The following is a 17,561-nucleotide window of genomic DNA, read 5'->3' as shown; positions in this document are numbered from 1 at the left end:
TCAAATGTAAATTTGAAATTATAAAGTTTTTGAAATTCCTGACTTTCTTTCAATGGAAAAAAAAAGTTTTCCAAGCAAAGTTAAAAGGACTATTTAAGTTCATAGCAAAAAACCAAAGCATCAGTCATTGTTTGTCAGAACAAAGTATAGTAGTGACCTACTACATGTGTTAATGAATCAGTCGCTGGAAACCCATAATCATTTTCACTTTCTTGCCAGGCCTTCTTTCTTTCTGGCTTTAGTATTTTCTGTCTTCACCATAAGCACGGGACCATTTATTTGTTTATTCATGTATTGACTTATCTCTTCATTCATTCACTTGCTTGCTTTTCTGTTTGGCATGCATGTCTATGAACTAACTTCTCTTTTTCCTCCAAGCTAGTTTTTCTTTCTTTGTTGTCTCCCAAACTCAGCACCTATAATTCTAAATTTCTTCATTCAGTGGCCAAGAAGTGTCCTGAACACCTATCTTCCTCCCTCCCTCCCTCCCTCCCTCCCTCCCCTCCCTCCCTCCCTCCCTCCCTCCCTCCCTCCCCTCCCTCCCTCCCTCCCTCCCTCTCCTCCCTCCCTCTCCTCCCTCCCTTCTTTCCTTTCTTCTTTCCTTCCTTCTTTCCCTCCCTCCCTTCCTTCCTCCTTCCTTCCTTCTTTCCTGAGACGGTCTTACTCTGTAGCCTTTCCTGGCCTGAGTATGAGAGGCAGGGAGTGTCAGGGACCAGTCTGGCATTCAGGTAGTCTAAGGGAGGCAGCAAAGGGTGGCAGTGAAGGTTGCAGTGGCAAAAGTTGCTTTCTGTTTGTACATTTTCTCTTCCTTTAACTTTTCCCACCCTCACTGCCCCCCATCCCCATTGGCCAGGTGAGAGGCTTGGAGTTCACTAACACTTACTGAGCTTTTAGACAAAGTGTTCTCCATGTCAGGAAGAATTACCTCATAGATAAAATGTTACATAAAGGGGAGTTCTATTCTATAAGCTCGTTATAAGTTCAAAGCAACAGTTTCATATTGCCTTGCTTTATCATAGTGCACACCTGTGGCCTCATCCTTGGACCTGACCTAGAATGAATGTTTTTCTTTGGTCACAATTTTGTTCCAAGCCTGCTTTCTTATCCTAGTGCAGTTGGCCCATAACATGTGAAGCTTTGCAGAGATATATTTGTAGTTTTATTCTGTTGGGGGGCTAGAGTGCACTTGTATCAGTTTAAGAGTTCTATAAAATTATTATCAGAAATTGTGAGACCATTAATTTGTCTATACAGTGTTACTATATGAAAGTACATCTTCATGTTGATTTCACAAGAAATCTGCCCAGGACTCATTAGGCTATGTAATAGTGACAGGAAAGGAATATCAGCAGCAAGAAGCAATCCTGGGCTGAAGTCTCTGGTGACCTTGCATCTCAGAGCTCATCCATCACTGGCCATGCAAAAACAGTGGGCTATCTCTAGAAAATTCACTTGCAAGCCTTAGCCTTTCCTCGATATCTTCTGCTGGGGGAGCCTTTCATTTGAGAGAGAGAGACTATGGCCATGATTGGAAGCCAGCCCAGAACTTAATCAGATTTGGGATGCCGGACTCAATCTTGGGGATTTGAGATGGATCTCCATGGAGCCCTGGCACCTGGGTTTCCAAGGTAGTTCTTGGATCAGTCTTACTATTAATCAAATTTGGAAGTCTCTACATTAAAGGAACCTGCTGAGCTATCTTGAATCCAGCGGGCTCACAGTCTGAGGCTCTAGTTGAATATGATGGATTTTAGCAAAAGAGATTTTCTAAATAAAAAAGATATTTTTAGAATAGGAGAGCCATGGAGTCCTTGTTTCCTCCAGCCTAAGAATGGAGAAATGTACTTACCAGTCCTGGGAAGGTGGTTCATATCACATGATGGCCTATGTGGCTCTGCCAAAAGCAAGCTTTAATTTAGGTCTAGGGATGCTGTGATCTGTGGGTGGATGACTGCTCAAGACATCCAGTTAAGGAGCCACATCAGTCACATCCTGGCCACATGGGGTGACACACTGGCTATTTGGTGGGTACAGTGGTGTCACTTATTTCTCCAAGCCACAAGGCCTTCTGGTGTAAGTGTCCCAAGTGCAGTGGCAGAATGCTAAATTCAGCTTTGTCTTAAAAATACTGACTTTTATTTTCATCCCAGAGCTGGGTAAAGTGGTACTTCTGTTTTGTGATAGGATCTTGGCTCTGGGCGTATCCTGGCCTTGAAACCTGGAAGTTTAAGAATAGCACAGCAGTGGGGAAGGGAGGAGATCTACCTCTAGACAGAGACCACATCACACAGGTGTCCTGGCTCGTGAATCAGCACACACATGCGAATTTGTCTACACCTATGCTAGCTCTCTCTTCAGGGAAACATGGCTGCCAGTCTGCTGAGAACATTTCATCCCATCCTTATGAATATGAGGTGAGGCGGAGCATAGTTGATTTATTATATGCAACTGTGGGGATAACCTCTAAAATCAAATCATGTATTAATTATGCTGGCCCTCTTGGAAAAACTAGAAATGCAAGAAGAGAGAGCAGAGGGGAGGGGAGGAGAGGGGAGGGGAGGGGAGGGGAGGGAAGGGGAGGGAAGGGGGAGGGAAGAGAAGGGAGAAGAAAAACAAAACAAAGAAAGAAAAAAAACCCCATTCTTTCCTTAACTTGCTTTTGTTGGGTATTTTATCACAATAATAGGATAAGCACCTGATTCAGCAGCTATACATGTGTACCACCCAAAGAAAATGGGTCCTCTCTTCGGTATGAGTTCCTCTTCTACTGAAAGCAATGGTTAAATAAATGCCTTTCAATGAGACAAGTGTTAAGGGCCATACATTTCCATTAAATGTAAGTTAACTGATCGTTTTCTAAAATCTTTTAAAGCATATATACAAACACAGTAAGTCATACTTTTTATTCTTTAGTTTTATTGAATTATTTTTAACAGCCCACATTATAAAAGAATGCCACACATTTTGAGCACCATTTACAGAGTCATCATGATAACCCAAATGAAGATACTCCTTTGCATACTAATCAAGACTGTAACAGAAAGCAAAAATAGAAAACAACATTATTTCTTAATTTGTGGTCTTTATTAGGACATGTCTAAAAGAAAAAAGGTTTTACCCTGGCAATGAATTGAGTGTGGGAAAATATGTGGCCTTAGGAATTGCCAGAAAGAGTAGACCAAAGATTGGGCCTTTGGTTACTTAAATTTTAGGGTGTAGTTGATTATATCATCAAAACCATTTAAGCAGAATGCCCTGACTTAACCCCTTTTTATAGCCGTTGTCCATAGCCGTGTTTATTCATGTGGTGTGTCCTGAATGCCTGTTCTGCATTTTGCTCTAGGACAGTACACAGTAACTGCTTAATGCTACTTGGGAGGCAGAGCAAGGATGCCACCTTGGTCCCTTAGAAGAACCATCAGAACCTTCTTTGGTATCTCAGGGTTGGGTGTAGGTGGGTTCTCTTATGAAAAAAAAAAGACTTCAAAATGCCTCACTTAAAAAATATAGCACCTCACACACAGCAGAAAGTACAACACAAAAGGGCGTGGCTTTCGCCAGAGGATGGTAGCTTGTGAAATGGCTTCTCTCTATGCCTTGAAAACTTCGTATTTTAAGAATGTAAAACTTGAGATCTTAGAGTGTCTCAGCTTTCAGTATCTGTAAACTTGGTTTGTTACACAGAACAAAGTGTTTCTCCAAATTCTAGATGGACACAGCTGGTGTTGGGTTTTTAAAGCCACAGTTACTAGTTTTGTTTATGCAGCTCACTAGTACATTTGATTTGTAATTTTTATATGTTTTGATCTATAGTTCTTGAAATGAGTTTCTCAGTACCAAGAGAAGGCACATATAAACACTGAGGGCAAGAATGGAATAGCATTTCATCACATTGCAAACTAAACCTCCTGTCTCCCCTGATTCTAACGGTGTTATTGTGAATCTTCCTATTTTCCGTAGAGGTTGAATATATAACTACATCCTCCTAGGTTCTTCCTAGAGTAGGACTCAAGAGCTAGTCCATTGAGAAGTCACATTACAGTTCTGGTTTGATGTTTTAAAGAGTGTCTGGTATCCCAAAAGGCCCAAGTAAACAAATGGTTTCCCCCAAAACGAAACTTACCACCATATAAAGAATATATACTTGTCGCTGAAGTGCCATCTAGTTTCAGTATCTGTAACTAAACATTTTAACTGTGCAAAAGTAACCTAACTTTGATAAAGGACGTCTGTAAAAAACGCTGTAAAAACCACTGTTAGTCCAAGCCTAGGCATAGCTCGTGAGTGGTCTCTCAATGAGAACTGGCTTTCTCTGGGATTCAAGATGTGCATGAAGCTCGCTTCAGTTTTCCCTCAGCCGTAAGCACAGTTGGCCGCGTTTCCGTGGATCCAGAGGCAAATCTGGGCGTACTTGAGCGGAGTGATGCGCACAGCCACGTTATAGTCCTTCTGAACTCCGTGCACATCCACCCACTGGTGGCCCGAGTAGACCGCGACGATCTTGCGCTTCCAATTTTTTTGACCTGGTTCTTTGAGCCTCAGGTAGATCCCTGAGCCTGTGGAGCCTGCCTCAGCATCGCAGTACTGATACAGGAGGTCATTGGATTCCTCGGAAACGCTGCAGAACCGATACACCAACTGTTCATCCCTGTCGTTGTCAAATCCAGAGAAGTGGATCCGGCCTCCCGGCAGCTTGGTGATGCTGGGGCTGACTCCCAGCTCCATGTGCTGCTGCTTGTGTGCGCGCTTCAGCTCCAGGAGCGCGTAGTCGTAGTCCAAGGCCAGGCCCCCATTCTCTCCCCTCACCCAGCCTTTGGGAATGTGGGTGCTCTTGACACGGGTCCATTGGAAGGAAGGCCTTCCTTGGGTGACTTTTGGACCACGCCCGGATTTTTTCCCAGGTCTTTGGGTGACGCTCTCCTGAAGATGCGCCTGACTTTGACCATCACTCTCTGCTTCTCTCCGGCTCCTTTTGGAACCTCTGCGTTTCTTGCGACCTCCTTTGTTTCTCATCTTTAGCACTCCCACCCTCAGCTTTTTACTGCCTTTGACATAGTCCTTCCCGTCGTGGACACAGTGGGCAGCTGTGAGCACATGGTTGGGGGAAACGAGGGCACCGCTGCAGCCGGTGGACAGCTTCACTGCTGTATTAAAAGGGAAATTGGTCGCGAACCTTTTGTCTAAGATGCTGAACCTGCTGTCCGTACCATACACCTGCCTCCTTCTCCTAGGGTGTGCTCCTTTTACGCTGTTGTTCTGAGTGGGTTCCAGGACCAGACCTTGAACTTTCACCCTAGTTAAGGTTCGGGTGCCATTCTCGAAGATGGTCTCATAGGATAGGGACTCTTCCAACTGGGAAAGGCTGGGAGCCGGGAGCTCTTCCTGACATTCAATGCCACACACTGTGGCCTTCACCACCCCAGCATCCGCCTGGAACGTGGGGCTGGCAAGATGGATAGTCTTCTCACTCACAACCTGGGGTATTCTGCTCAAGTGCCACGTGAAGTCTGGTTCTGTTTCAGACCCATCAGAGAGGGCCCATCCAGGGATTAAAATTACCAACCAAAATAACGTATTTTCCATCTTGTTTTTCTACTTTGCCCTTTAAAAAACAAAAAAGGAAAAGAAAGAGTGGTTTTAAGTGTTTTAAATGTTACTTACGTCTTTATGCCTTAGGTCCTGAGTGTATGTACCACCACAAGGAACAGATCCTTGTTTTCATCTGCCTTAGACTTACTGAACATTAAATCTACACCCAATAACAGACGTCCAAAATCAGTAAGGTGTTTCTCACCGAACTTTCTCCCTATCACCTGTATCTCTCCCTCTTCCCCTCACCACCTGCCTTCCCAGACAGCCCCATCTGCGACAGAGAGTGGACTCCTGTTTGGAAGTCTCAATCCCCTCACCACCACCCCCCCAGCTTCTCTGCGTGTTTACTGTTCCACTGCTGGTAAGTAGAGACAGAAGCCGACATCCTGCAGTTCTTCCTGTGTGCTTAGCTCTTTAGAAATGGGACTACAATGTCTTCAAGTCTAAGATGTAAATGACTGTCAGAGTTTGGAAGCATGTGTTGGAGTTCACAACGTCCCTCAGCCAAGGTTTGCAGGAGGAGCTGGTGTGGAGATGTGTATCAAGTGATACTGTGACTCAGCAGAGAGATTAAAAACAGGTGAGTTCTTCTGCTTGCCACCTGCTCTGATTTCATATATATAACATACATAAATACAACACAACATACATGCATACCACACAGACACACAACACACACAAACACACACACACACACCATACCATTCACACACACACATGCATACCACAACATACACACAGCACACATAAACACCATACCACTCACACACACATGCACACCACAACACACACACAGCACACACCAAACACCACACACACACACAGCACACACCAAACACCACACACACCACACACCAAACACCAAACACCACACACACATGCATACCACAACATACACACAGCACACATAAATACCATACCACTCACACACACATGCACACCACAATACACACACAGCACACACCAAACACCACACACACACATACACAGCACACACCAAACACCACACTCACACACACACACACACACACACACCACACACCAAACATCACACACACATGCATACCACAACATACACACAGCACACATAAACACCATATCACTCACACATACATGCACACCACACATACCAGAGAGAGAGAGACACACACACACACAGAGAAAGATACAGAGAAGCTGGGATAGGAGCTGGAGAGTAAGCCTGGAGCTGTTTTTACTCCTATTACTTTTTGAGACACTCTGTCACCTAGGCTGGCTGTGATCTTTGATCCTCCTCTCTAAGCCTCCTCAGTAGCTGGGACTTTGTCACCAAGCCTTCCCCTTCCTTTGATTTTTTTTCTTTAAACTATCTTTTATTTATTCATTGACAATTTCATACAAATATACAATGTAACTTAACCTTACCTGCCACTAAAGAGCCCCCCACTTCCCCAACACCTCACCCTCACACCTTGATGTTGTTGGTTTTATTTTTGTAACCACTAAGACCAAACAGTGCTATCTGCGGGGACTTTGGCTATTCTTGCTGCCTGATCTTTTGTGGCTCCTGTACAGGTGACCACAGCTGCAGTAAGTTCCCTCTCATTTTTTTTTTTTTACAGACTCCTTCGACATAAAAAGAAAAGGCACAGTACACCTGATGCTGAAAGTATGTTTTCAAACTAAAGTTTTGTGTGGAACCACTTATATACGGAGCCATTCACAGTGAGATTCTATATGAGAATTAGTTTACGAGTGAGGGAAGCGCAGTGGGTGGTTCCTGGCTCAAGGCTTGAGGAATGTGGTCGGTCGTCATACACTATGGTCTCTTTCCAACATGGCTCTCATCACCTAAGCTTTTCTGATGTCAGATATAGTTAAGGTTGCCCATATGTGATAGGAAATATGACGCCTCTCTATTGCTTGCATTGTTTCCTCTTGTTCCAGGTGGGCAGTCGTGTAAGCATGGAAATGCACACATTTATTAGGGCTGAGGTTCACATGCTTGGGCCATTCCGTGAAGCTCAGTTTTGAACCTCTCTGTTATGTGTGACCTAACATTCAGGACATTTGTAACTTGTACTTTAAAATACAAGGTTTAGCAAATGATTTTTACCTGGTACAAATCAGAGACTCCCCTGGATCTGAAGTTACAAGTGGGTTTTTTTTTTTGTCCCTCTCTCAATGTGTTATTGAGAACTAAACCAGGGGCTGGAGGGGGGGGGGTTGTTTGTTTGTTTGTTCTTGGTTTTGAAACAGGGTTTCTCTGTAACCACTCTGGCTGTCCTGGAACTTGCTCAGTAAATCACATTGGCCTTGAACTCACAGAGATCTGCCTGCCTCTGCCTCTGCCTCTGCCTCTGCCTCTGCCTCTGCCTCTGCCTCTGCCTCTGCCTCTGCCTCTGCCTCTGCCTCTGCCTCTGCCTCTGCCTCTGCCTCTGCCTCTGCCTCTGCCTCTGCCTCTGCCTCTGCCTCTGCCTCTGCCTCTGCCTCTGCCTCTGCCTCCCTAGTCCTGGGATTAAAGACATACACCACCACTGTCCAGCTGAGGACCTTGTCCTTAGCAAAATTTCAGTTCACTCTAGAGAGGTTTTTGTTTGCTTTTGAGTTTTTCTTTTTTTTTTGTTTTGGTTTGTGTGCTTGTTTGTTTGAGGCAAGGTCTCACTAAGTAGCCCTGGCTGGCCTAGAACTTGCTTTGTAGCCCAGACTAGCCTCAAACTTAAAGAGATCTGCCTGCCTCTGCTTCCCCATGCTGGGACTAAAGGCATGCACCACCATGCTCAGTTCAAGAGAGTTTTAAGATTTGAGATACAATTGTTTTTCCATTTTGATGGTGCTAGGAAGTGAACTCAGATCTTGGCACATGCTAGGCAAACACCTTATCACTGAACCCATTAAAATTACATTTGAGATAAAGTCTTGCCGGGTAGCCCAGGATTACTTTACAGTCATGATCTTTCTGCCTCTGCCAATGAAGAGACTGGGATTACAAACGTGTTCCATCAGGCCTAACTACAAATTTCTACAAAGTTGCTTTTTAAATAAGCCCTTGACAACAACTCTCCATTATGTACTTATACAGCAAAGACTGAAAGTCACCAACTAGCCACACCAAGATACACGCAATCTTTGCATATTGACATGTGATTATCTACGCAGTGATAAGCAAGTAGCACTCATTCTTGGGTAAAATCCAGGCTAACTGTCCATCCATCCTTGGAATTGTTTTCCTACTGGCTTTTCCAGTGCTTTTATTATTACAACATTTAAGCTAGTTGGAGATGACTGGGATGGAATGTAAATCCAGTGATGACTGACAAGATGGATTTTACCACACCAATTACAAACTCAGACATCAAGCTTCTTGTACCCTATGGCTCCCATCCAGACTTTTGAGAGTGGCTTATGAAAATTCAATTGGTTTCAAGTATAACTTATTGGCTTTTTCTTTCCTCATACTGACTTTTCGCTGAGCCAAAGGTCACAGCCAATACTTTTGGAAGTTTCAAAACCATGCTGCTTTGGTTTGAAGAGTGCATTGCTTTGGAATCAAATCCAATGTTCTTGCCTGCTGTAGCAAGTCACAAACCTTTCTCCACTCCTTACCAAAAAATCGCAAACTAATTATCAAAGCCTCCCTCACACCTCCTGCTAGAGTGTCTCCTAGAGGTCCTAGAGAGATGATGGTTCAATAGTTCGGAGCGAGTGTTGCTCTTACAGAGGACCTAGGTCAAGTTCCCAGCACCCACAAGGTAGACCACAACCATCTATAACCCTTTTTCCAGGGGATCCAATGCCCTCTTCTGACTTCCTCATTTACCAGACTTGCATATGGTACACATACAGGCAAAACACTCATAGGCATAAAACAAATGAAATAAATCTGAAAGGAATGAGAAGCTCTCATGCAAGGGCTGTGGGGTTCCTCAGATAACTGTGTTTTAACCAGATTTCCAGATGCCTTAGAGACTCAGGGAAGTTGAATGACACTGGAGCAGCCAGGGCCCTGGGCATCATCTCTTCAGGGATGATTGCTTAACTGGACTCCAGATAGCTTCTACTTCATCTTTGTGTATAAAATAAACCTAATTCTGACTCTACCTTGGTACCATTAGCAACCACTAACATCAAATGGCTTCAATTTAATAAAGAAAAAACTCAGCTTATCTATACTTACATAATGCAAGTAGTGTTAAATGTCTAGAACATCCAATTCAATCAATTTTGTACATGTTTATTATAATAGTGAAGTGATAGTTCAGGAGGCTTGTACGAATTTGTACATCCAACATCACGAATCATGTGCTGGCATCATTTTTTCCAGCCCTGTTGGAAGCATCTCTACAGTGCACCCTCTGGAGTAAAAGCCATGCCTATGTCTATCCTTGGCCATGAACAAGGGCAGAGCCTTGTAATATGACCTCCAAAATCACAATAATAAAAGGGCCTTTGCTTTAGTTAGCCCATCTAATTTGGTCTGTAATTTAAAATTGGACAGATGTCTAGGAACACTTCCATTTGGAAGATCTAAGTTTTCCTTATGGTAAAATGTCAAGGGAAAATGATAGTTCTGACGGACAGAGCAACCCACAAGCCCAGTGGCTAGGGCTACATACACCCATCATTCACAGTGCCCAACTCGCTAACCTAGGAATCATGGACCCGGTTGACAAGGCAGCACTTTCCCATGGCTGTGCCCACACCTTCCTTTTCCCTGTCTCTTACTGAGTTAGTGATACAATGCTGTCAGTGTCCAGGTGGTTGCTTGGATTGTGGCTTCAGAATCCAGGTGTGGGTAATAAAGTGAGATTGCAATTATTGCCCTTCATGGATCCACAGTTGGTCGTGGGTTGGATTCTATAGACAGGTGCAGCAGAAAGGAATTAGGTAGAGACCTAACGCCTCTTGATGTACCTAGTTCTCTAATAAAGATGGCCACACATCGTTACAAGAGATGACTTACTATTTCCACCACTTATTATCTGTTGTTCGTAGAAGTGGGAAACTGGAGGTAGTGTTTAGAATTCTTGTGTATCTAGACCAATATAGTGAGCGTAAGTTCAGGTCAGGAATTGTTCACCTTTCCTCCTATTTGGCAGATGAACTTAAGATAGCTCATTACCTCTCTGGGTTTCATTTTCCTCAAGTGCATGGTGGTAACCATAATAAGCTCTGTTTTATAATGAACTAGTTCATTTTAGAACTAAATGAGGTAGGTGATGTGTGTGGAAAGGGTTGTCACCCATATCAGAGCATGGTAAGCAGGCGATAAATTCTATTAAAAAAATTATTATTCTACTCTAAAATTAACTATGGGCCAAAGTTAAAGGACACATAGTTTCTTTCTTTTGAGACAGGGTCTCATAGGGCCCAGGCTGGCCTCAAAACTGAGGGAGGGTGAACTTGAACTTCTGTTACTCCTTCCTCTGCCTTCTGAGTAGTAGGATCATGTGTCACCATACTGGGTTCATTTAGGTGCCAAGGGTCAAACCCAGGGCTTCATTATGCTAGGCTAGTGCTCTGCCAACTGTTCCCTAGCTCCAAAAACACATGGTTCCTAAAGAGTTTATTTTGCAAATTCTTTTATTTCCTAATAGTTTCCAGTTGACTTGCAAATTCCCTTAATTTTGTTATATTTCTTCATGGATGGCCAAATGAATGTTTTTCTAGTTGCTCATTCCCATGAATATCTGTGGCTTTGCAGTATATTTTTTCTTATCCTACTTAAGTGTGATTAGATATTACCTACCCAATGTAAAAAAGCAAGTAGGCTGGCCTCATTCACGAACATATCATGGAAAATTCTTGTGCACCTGGCCACCAAACATTTTTTTTTTCTAATGTAAGGGTCTATTCAGTCAGATCAGTGACACTGTAGGTCACCTTACCAAGTATGTCTGGGCACACAAGTGAATGCATAATCACTTAAAAAAAAACAAAAACCCTTGATTGTCCTTTTTGAACCTTTAATGATCCCTGCCCTTCTCGATACTCCGGCCTGCTTTTATACACACACTTAAGTGTGAGGGCATGCCCACATTTCCTCTTCTGCTTTTATCCTTCGCCTGTGTGGTAAGGATTGACATACCAGGAACCACTGAGGCCTGGCCTGGGAACTCTGAATAACAAATGACAGGAGAGATGCCTGGGCCAAGGGTCGCAGGGGAAGCACAGGAGCATCACTGGTGGTAATGAGCTATAACGATGATTCAGGAAAGTGGGACGCAGTCTGCACAATACCTCTACAAACGTGCATGGTCATCTTGAGTTTGGCAAGATGTAGAGCAGACTCATGGCTGCTGTAATGGAGTTTTATTCTAGGCCACTACAAGTCACTTGCAGATGTCACTGACTGGCTAGAGCACCAAGTGATGCAACATTTACAAGAAGAATATAATGTCACGGCAGTGGGAAAATGACAGTGTCAGTGGTATAACAAAGATGGACGATAGAGACAGGGGTTCAATGACCATTGGGACAGTGGACTTTAAAACCATATCAACTTATGCTCGCCATTTACTAGCAGGGTGATTCTCTTAAGAGTCCCTCTCTTTGCACTTTCCACATCTGTCACAGATGGAGGGTGGCATACATGATTTTTGAAGGAATAATACATGTGTGTATGCGTGTGCACATGTGCACCCATTGGAGCATTCAGCAAATGGCAACAGTTATCATTATTGCCCAACGCCTGAAGTCAAAAAGTGAAGGAGCTCTCCCTGAGAGGCAGAGGCAAGAGGCTCTCCGGTTCTAGGTTAGCTTGGACTTCATAGTGAGACTGTCTCAGCACAGTATGTGCTGGGGGCAAAAGAAAGCTGAGGCAGTGCATGCAGGTAGTCTCAGCTACTAGGGAGGCTAAAGCAAGATATTCATTGAAGCTCAGAAGCTCCAGACCAGCCTTGCCAACAGAGACACCATCTCTTCTATGAAAGCAAGAGGAAAACTTTGGTAGGTATTTATAAGGTATAGCCCAAACCTTTTACCAAGTACACACATAGGCACATAGGCACCTGTCTCTGGACGGACCCACATCCTCATCATGAGGTCCTGTGTCTATGTCCCTCACATGGTAAGGGAGATGGTGAGAGTGTGACTAAGCTAAAGGTTTTCAGATGAGGGGATTAGCCAGGTTATCAGGTGAATCAACTGCGACCACGGACCTTGTAAAGAGAAGGCAGGATAGAGTTGTGGAGATGGAAGTGGAGACTGAAGTGAGGTGGCTCAGGACCCTTAGGAGGTAGGTGGTCTACAGAAGATGCCAAGGGTTAGCAAGCAGAAGAACTTAGCAGGGACATAGTCCTGCTGATCTTCAGACTTCTAAGCTCCACGCGTGTAAGATTAATAATTTTGTGTGAATTTACCTCTGTAAGGTTTGGCTAATTTACTGGAACAGAAATGGGAAGTCAGGAGGTTTGGAAGAAAGCTCTCATTAAAGTGTTTGCCATGCAAGCACCAGGATCCCAGCTTGGTCCCTAGAACCCACTACAAAAAGCTGAGTATGAGTGCCTGTATATGTGCTCTGCATGCTGAGGAGGTGGAGACCAATCTTGGCCTGATTCTAGAGAGAGATCCTAATTAAAAAATGGTGTGCTCAGCTTCTGGGCTGGCCATGGTGGCACTCACTTTAACCTTAGCACTCAAGAGGTAGGGGCAGATGGATCTCTGAGAGTTCTGGCAGAGCCGGAACTACTGAGTGAGACCCTGTCTCAGGAGAAAGGGGGAGAGAGAAAGAGAGAGGGGGGCGGAGAGGAAGAGGGAGAGGGAGAGAGGGAAAGGGAGGGGGAGAGGGAGAGGGAGGGAGGGAGAGGGAAGGGGAGGGGAGAAGAGAGGAGAGGGAGAGGGAGAAGGAGAGGGAGAGGGAGAGAATATCAGAGATACAAAAAAACAATCACTTGGTGCTACAGTGATGGCTCAGTGGTTAACAGTGCTTGCAAAAGACCTGGGTTCAGTCTCAGCACCCATATCTGTCAGTTCACAGCTGCCTGTAACTCCAGCTCCAAGGAATCTGACTTCCTTTCATGGTCTCTGTAGGCATTTGAACATGTCATAAGTCTCTCTCTCTCTCTCTCTCTCTCTCTCTCTCTCTCTCTCTCTCTCACACACACACACACACACACACACACACACACACAAATAAGTTAGACATACATTTGATAGTTTCTGAGGAACAACATCCAAGTCTGACCTCTGACCTCTGGTCTATACACACACATGAGCACACACCAGCAAACACATACATAACCAGCACACACAGACATACTCCCACCACACTAAAAAAGAAATAAAAACTTAATGCATAGGTGAAGGTGAGAATACAGTTTCTAAAACTGCCTTCCCTGGATGTTTTGAAAGTAGTTCGGAGTATGAAGCTGGGGGGGAGGGGTTCATTTCCTAGGTGCTAAACATTAATTATAAAATTTATAAAGATAACAGAATGCTCAATTTTAGATATATAAAACAGAACCTCAGGAAATTTTATGATAGTATTGATTAGTGCCGGTAAAGTCAGGAAGCTGAACAGTATAGATGATAATCATTTCTCAGCAAATGCAGTGTTAACTATGCTGAGTGCCATCTTAAAGGCCTTTCTTAAAATAAATAAATAAATAAATAAATACCATAACCTCTGACAGTTCTCAGCTACCGAGTGGTCTCATAAGACCTAAGCTTGCTCTCCAGTTAATCATGATCAACAAAGAGCACACAAGTGACTGGCTCATCAGTCAGGGAGCCTCAGAAGGCTCCGTCTCTAGTCCTGGGAGCAGGTCCTTGCTGGCTATCTATGCCGCCACTAGATGGCAAAGCAAGCCTGCCAAGAGCAAGTCTGGGGCTGCATTTCCTCTTACGTCATTGGGCTGTGAATCAGAATTGTCCTCGAGGCATGGGAGATGAGGAAAGTGTAACTGGTTCACAATACACTAAAGAGTTGTCGCATATGGAACTTATCACACGTTCAAAACCCACCTCCAGGTCCCATCGCCCATCCTGATGAGCTGAGGACTGATGACGCTGTCCACAGCCAGACAAATTTCTGGCAGGTGTTTTTCCCAAAACAGCTCCAGTGCCAGGACCCTCCCACCATGGCCTACAGCACGGCTGAGCCATCCACCCCGTGGGCTGCGATTCATTTCAACGCGAAGGAAAGTCGCGAGCCTGCCAAATATTTCCATATGTTTATCAAATACTTTATAATCCATTACTAAGGGTAAGCTCTCCACCAGTTCTACGCTGAGAATCAACAGTTAGAGGGCTCACTGACAATGTGCCAATGGCTATTCAAAATACCGCATACCATAGCACTATTTTCAAATTCAGCTTCGGGACTGGAGACAGAGCAATGTCTGCTTTAAGAGTTTGGCAGTCCCTGAGGGAAAGGAAGATGGTAAAGTTACTCGGATGATTGTTTTACAGTAACCCACAACTTCTGTTTCTCATCACAATAAAAACTAAAGCCTCCCTTTCTTTTTTTTTTTTTTTCTTTTTTTTCCCTGCTATTTCTGCATGATACGTACATCTCAATTTATAAAATGTTTCGCTGTGTGTAAATCAAATTGAGGTGAATGGAACTAAGGTAACCCCAAGGGTGCTCTCGGCTAGCTCCTTCATTTGCTGGCATATGAGGTGCACGGTGCATGACTCTTGACTACGCTTTATTTTATTTTATTTTAAGTTGGATCTTCAGCAAAGAATAGTTAATAATTGCATTATCTTTGGTAGTCGCAGTGTATTTCGCTAATCACATATCAGTTTACCTGTAAAATGTAAATGTAAAATTTACATTTTACATTTACATAAAAGGGAAATGTAAAATTATAAAATAATGATTTGTAAACTAAGTTGATGTTGGTCTTCCTAATGTTCCCAATTCAGATTTCCCATCTGTCGTGTCTAAGGTGAAGGAGCTCCAGCATTCCAGAATTCCTGAGTCCGGTGCTTCTATTTAAAATGGATTTGTTGGATATTTGAGAATTGGGCACAGAAAGAAAGGCAGTCTATTCAATAGAGAAAGTTGACCCACAGTAGCAGCTTCACGTGTGATGAGCCAAGCACATACTGAGGGCTCTCATATTTTAAAATATCTGCAAAAAAGTGGAAAAGAAATGTACATAGAACTGTCTCACATGAAAGAATCGTCTCTAAAATGAAATCCCATGCACCATTTGATTGGCACTTTCTAGCCTGGCTCTCTTATTTGGCTAGGATTTTAACATTTTCTCTGCTAAATCATAAACCAGATCTTAAGCACAAGTCTCCAGTCAGCAAGTTATGACTTTTATAATTCTCTGTACAAATGAACTTGGCGGCAGGGAGGGGGATGTCAGAAGCCAGAAAGATTAATAAAGACAGGGAAGAAGAGACTTGATATACCAGGCAACATCTTTCTGCGTGCGTGCGTGTGTGTGTGTGTGTGTGTGTGTGTGTGTGTGTGTGTGTATGTGCACACCTTGGTTCTTGAGAGTAAGTGGAACCCCATGGAAGTCAGAAGACAACCTTGAGTGTGGTCATACCCCAGGCTAACCCCTAGAATCTTTCACAGAGTCTCCTATGTTCTCTCCCCATCTGCTGTAGGCCCTGGGATTTCAGATGTGTTCTATCTCCTCTGGTTTTCTGTGGGTTCTGGGGATCTGAGCTCAGGGCTTCATGTGTGTGAGGAAAGCCTTCTATTTGTTGAACCATCTCCTCAGCCCTGAGGAGCTACTTTCCAAATTGAAGATGGTATGAAAGTCAGATTAATCAGGCTTGGGAGTTGCTGCAACTTTCCAAAAATTCTTATTATAAAAGGTCTCAAGGTCTCACACACCCTTACGCAGACACAGACACACACAGAAAGACACAGTCAGACATATATACACACACATATACACACGTACACACACATAAGTACACACATGCATATTTACACATATACTAACACACACATACACACAGTCAGACACACATACACACACAGCAACACACAGATGGGGCAAGAGAAATATTTAATCTCCATGTGCCCTTCACTCAGCTTTGGTAATTCTCAATACTTGGTTATTTTTTCAATCCACTCACCCCTGGCTGGTCCTTTAAAGCAAGCCCAAGATCTCCACTTCATCTCACCTCCTTGTTCCACGGGTCTTCCACTGTTCATTTTGCTACCCAGGCAGAAGGGAGAGGAGAGAGAGGGCAGGGCGACAGAGAGAGAATGAGGCAGACAGAGGCAGAAAGTACTTAGGCAGCAAGTTAGCGAAGAGACAAACCTCTTTCCAGGAAAAATTTTTACACCTTTTCCAGTGACATCTGCTAATAATCATAAAAAATAAAGAGGGTCCCCTCTGGCACTGTTTAAGCAGAAAGCATTCCATTTGTATTCCAATGCAAACATCACTCACTCCTCTGATGTTAACCTTGCAGTGGCCGGTACTCGTTCAGAATGGGAGAAGGGTGGTTGATCTCTAGAAAACAGCCAGCCTGTGATCCCTTCTTTAGTGCTTTTCTGTGTTCCTCCTGTGGGTCCCGCCTTGTTCAGGAGTGGCCCAGCCTCTAGGGTGCCCTCCTGTGCAGTGAGTTCATCCTTACCTGAGACGCTTACTGTATCCTCCCGTCCCAGGGGCGCTGCCCAGCAAGGATCCGGGTGGATGCAGACACTGGCTACGGAAGGTGCCAGCAGCCTAGTGGGCAGCAGAGTGCAGGGTCCTCTCAGCGGAGCTTTCCCGATTCCGGGACCAGGCAAGAGTGGGGCTGCTGCACTGAGTGGCTGAAGATGGGAGGGGAAGGGGCGATGACGCTGACTTAGAGGGGAGGGGTGGGCGGATCCTGCTTACACACTCCTGCATCCCTGCTGCACACCGATGGTTAAGAGCTAGGAAAACCTCTAAATGGGTTCTCAAGAATGCAGGCACCCAGGGCGTGTTTTAACCAATGTTTTAAAAACAAAGCAGCAAAAACTAGAGGAGAAGGAGGAGGAGGAGGAGGAGGAGGAGGAGGGCCAGCATGCCTCAACCAACTTAATC

At 44.2% G+C, this 17,561-nt stretch overlaps 1 protein-coding gene across 2 annotated transcripts; it reads right to left on the bottom strand.

The window, feature by feature from the left end:
- Positions 1 to 2,941: 2,941 nt before the first annotated feature.
- Prss35 (serine protease 35) lies at positions 2,942 to 17,296 on the bottom strand. Of its 2 annotated transcripts, XM_085827810.1 has the most exons (3): positions 17,128 to 17,296; positions 16,621 to 16,703; positions 2,942 to 5,602 (listed from the first exon to the last, which is right to left on the bottom strand). In XM_085827810.1, exon 3 carries the CDS (start codon positions 5,581 to 5,583, stop codon positions 4,354 to 4,356), a length of 1,230 nt encoding a protein of 409 aa, XP_085683936.1. In that variant the 5' UTR covers positions 5,584 to 5,602; positions 16,621 to 16,703; positions 17,128 to 17,296; the 3' UTR covers positions 2,942 to 4,353. The 2 variants fall into 2 exon arrangements, with proteins under 2 accessions (XP_085683936.1, XP_085683937.1); XM_085827811.1 differs by lacking the exon at positions 16,621 to 16,703.
- Positions 17,297 to 17,561: the final 265 nt, after the last annotated feature.

Source organism: Mus caroli, unplaced genomic scaffold (assembly GCF_978045245.1).
Source record: "Mus caroli unplaced genomic scaffold, Mus_caroli_1 scaffold_11, whole genome shotgun sequence".
NCBI classification, from domain to species: Eukaryota; Metazoa; Chordata; class Mammalia; order Rodentia; family Muridae; genus Mus; species Mus caroli.
Note: the sequence above shows the minus strand (reverse complement) of the source record. Positions and strands in the feature narration are given on the sequence as shown.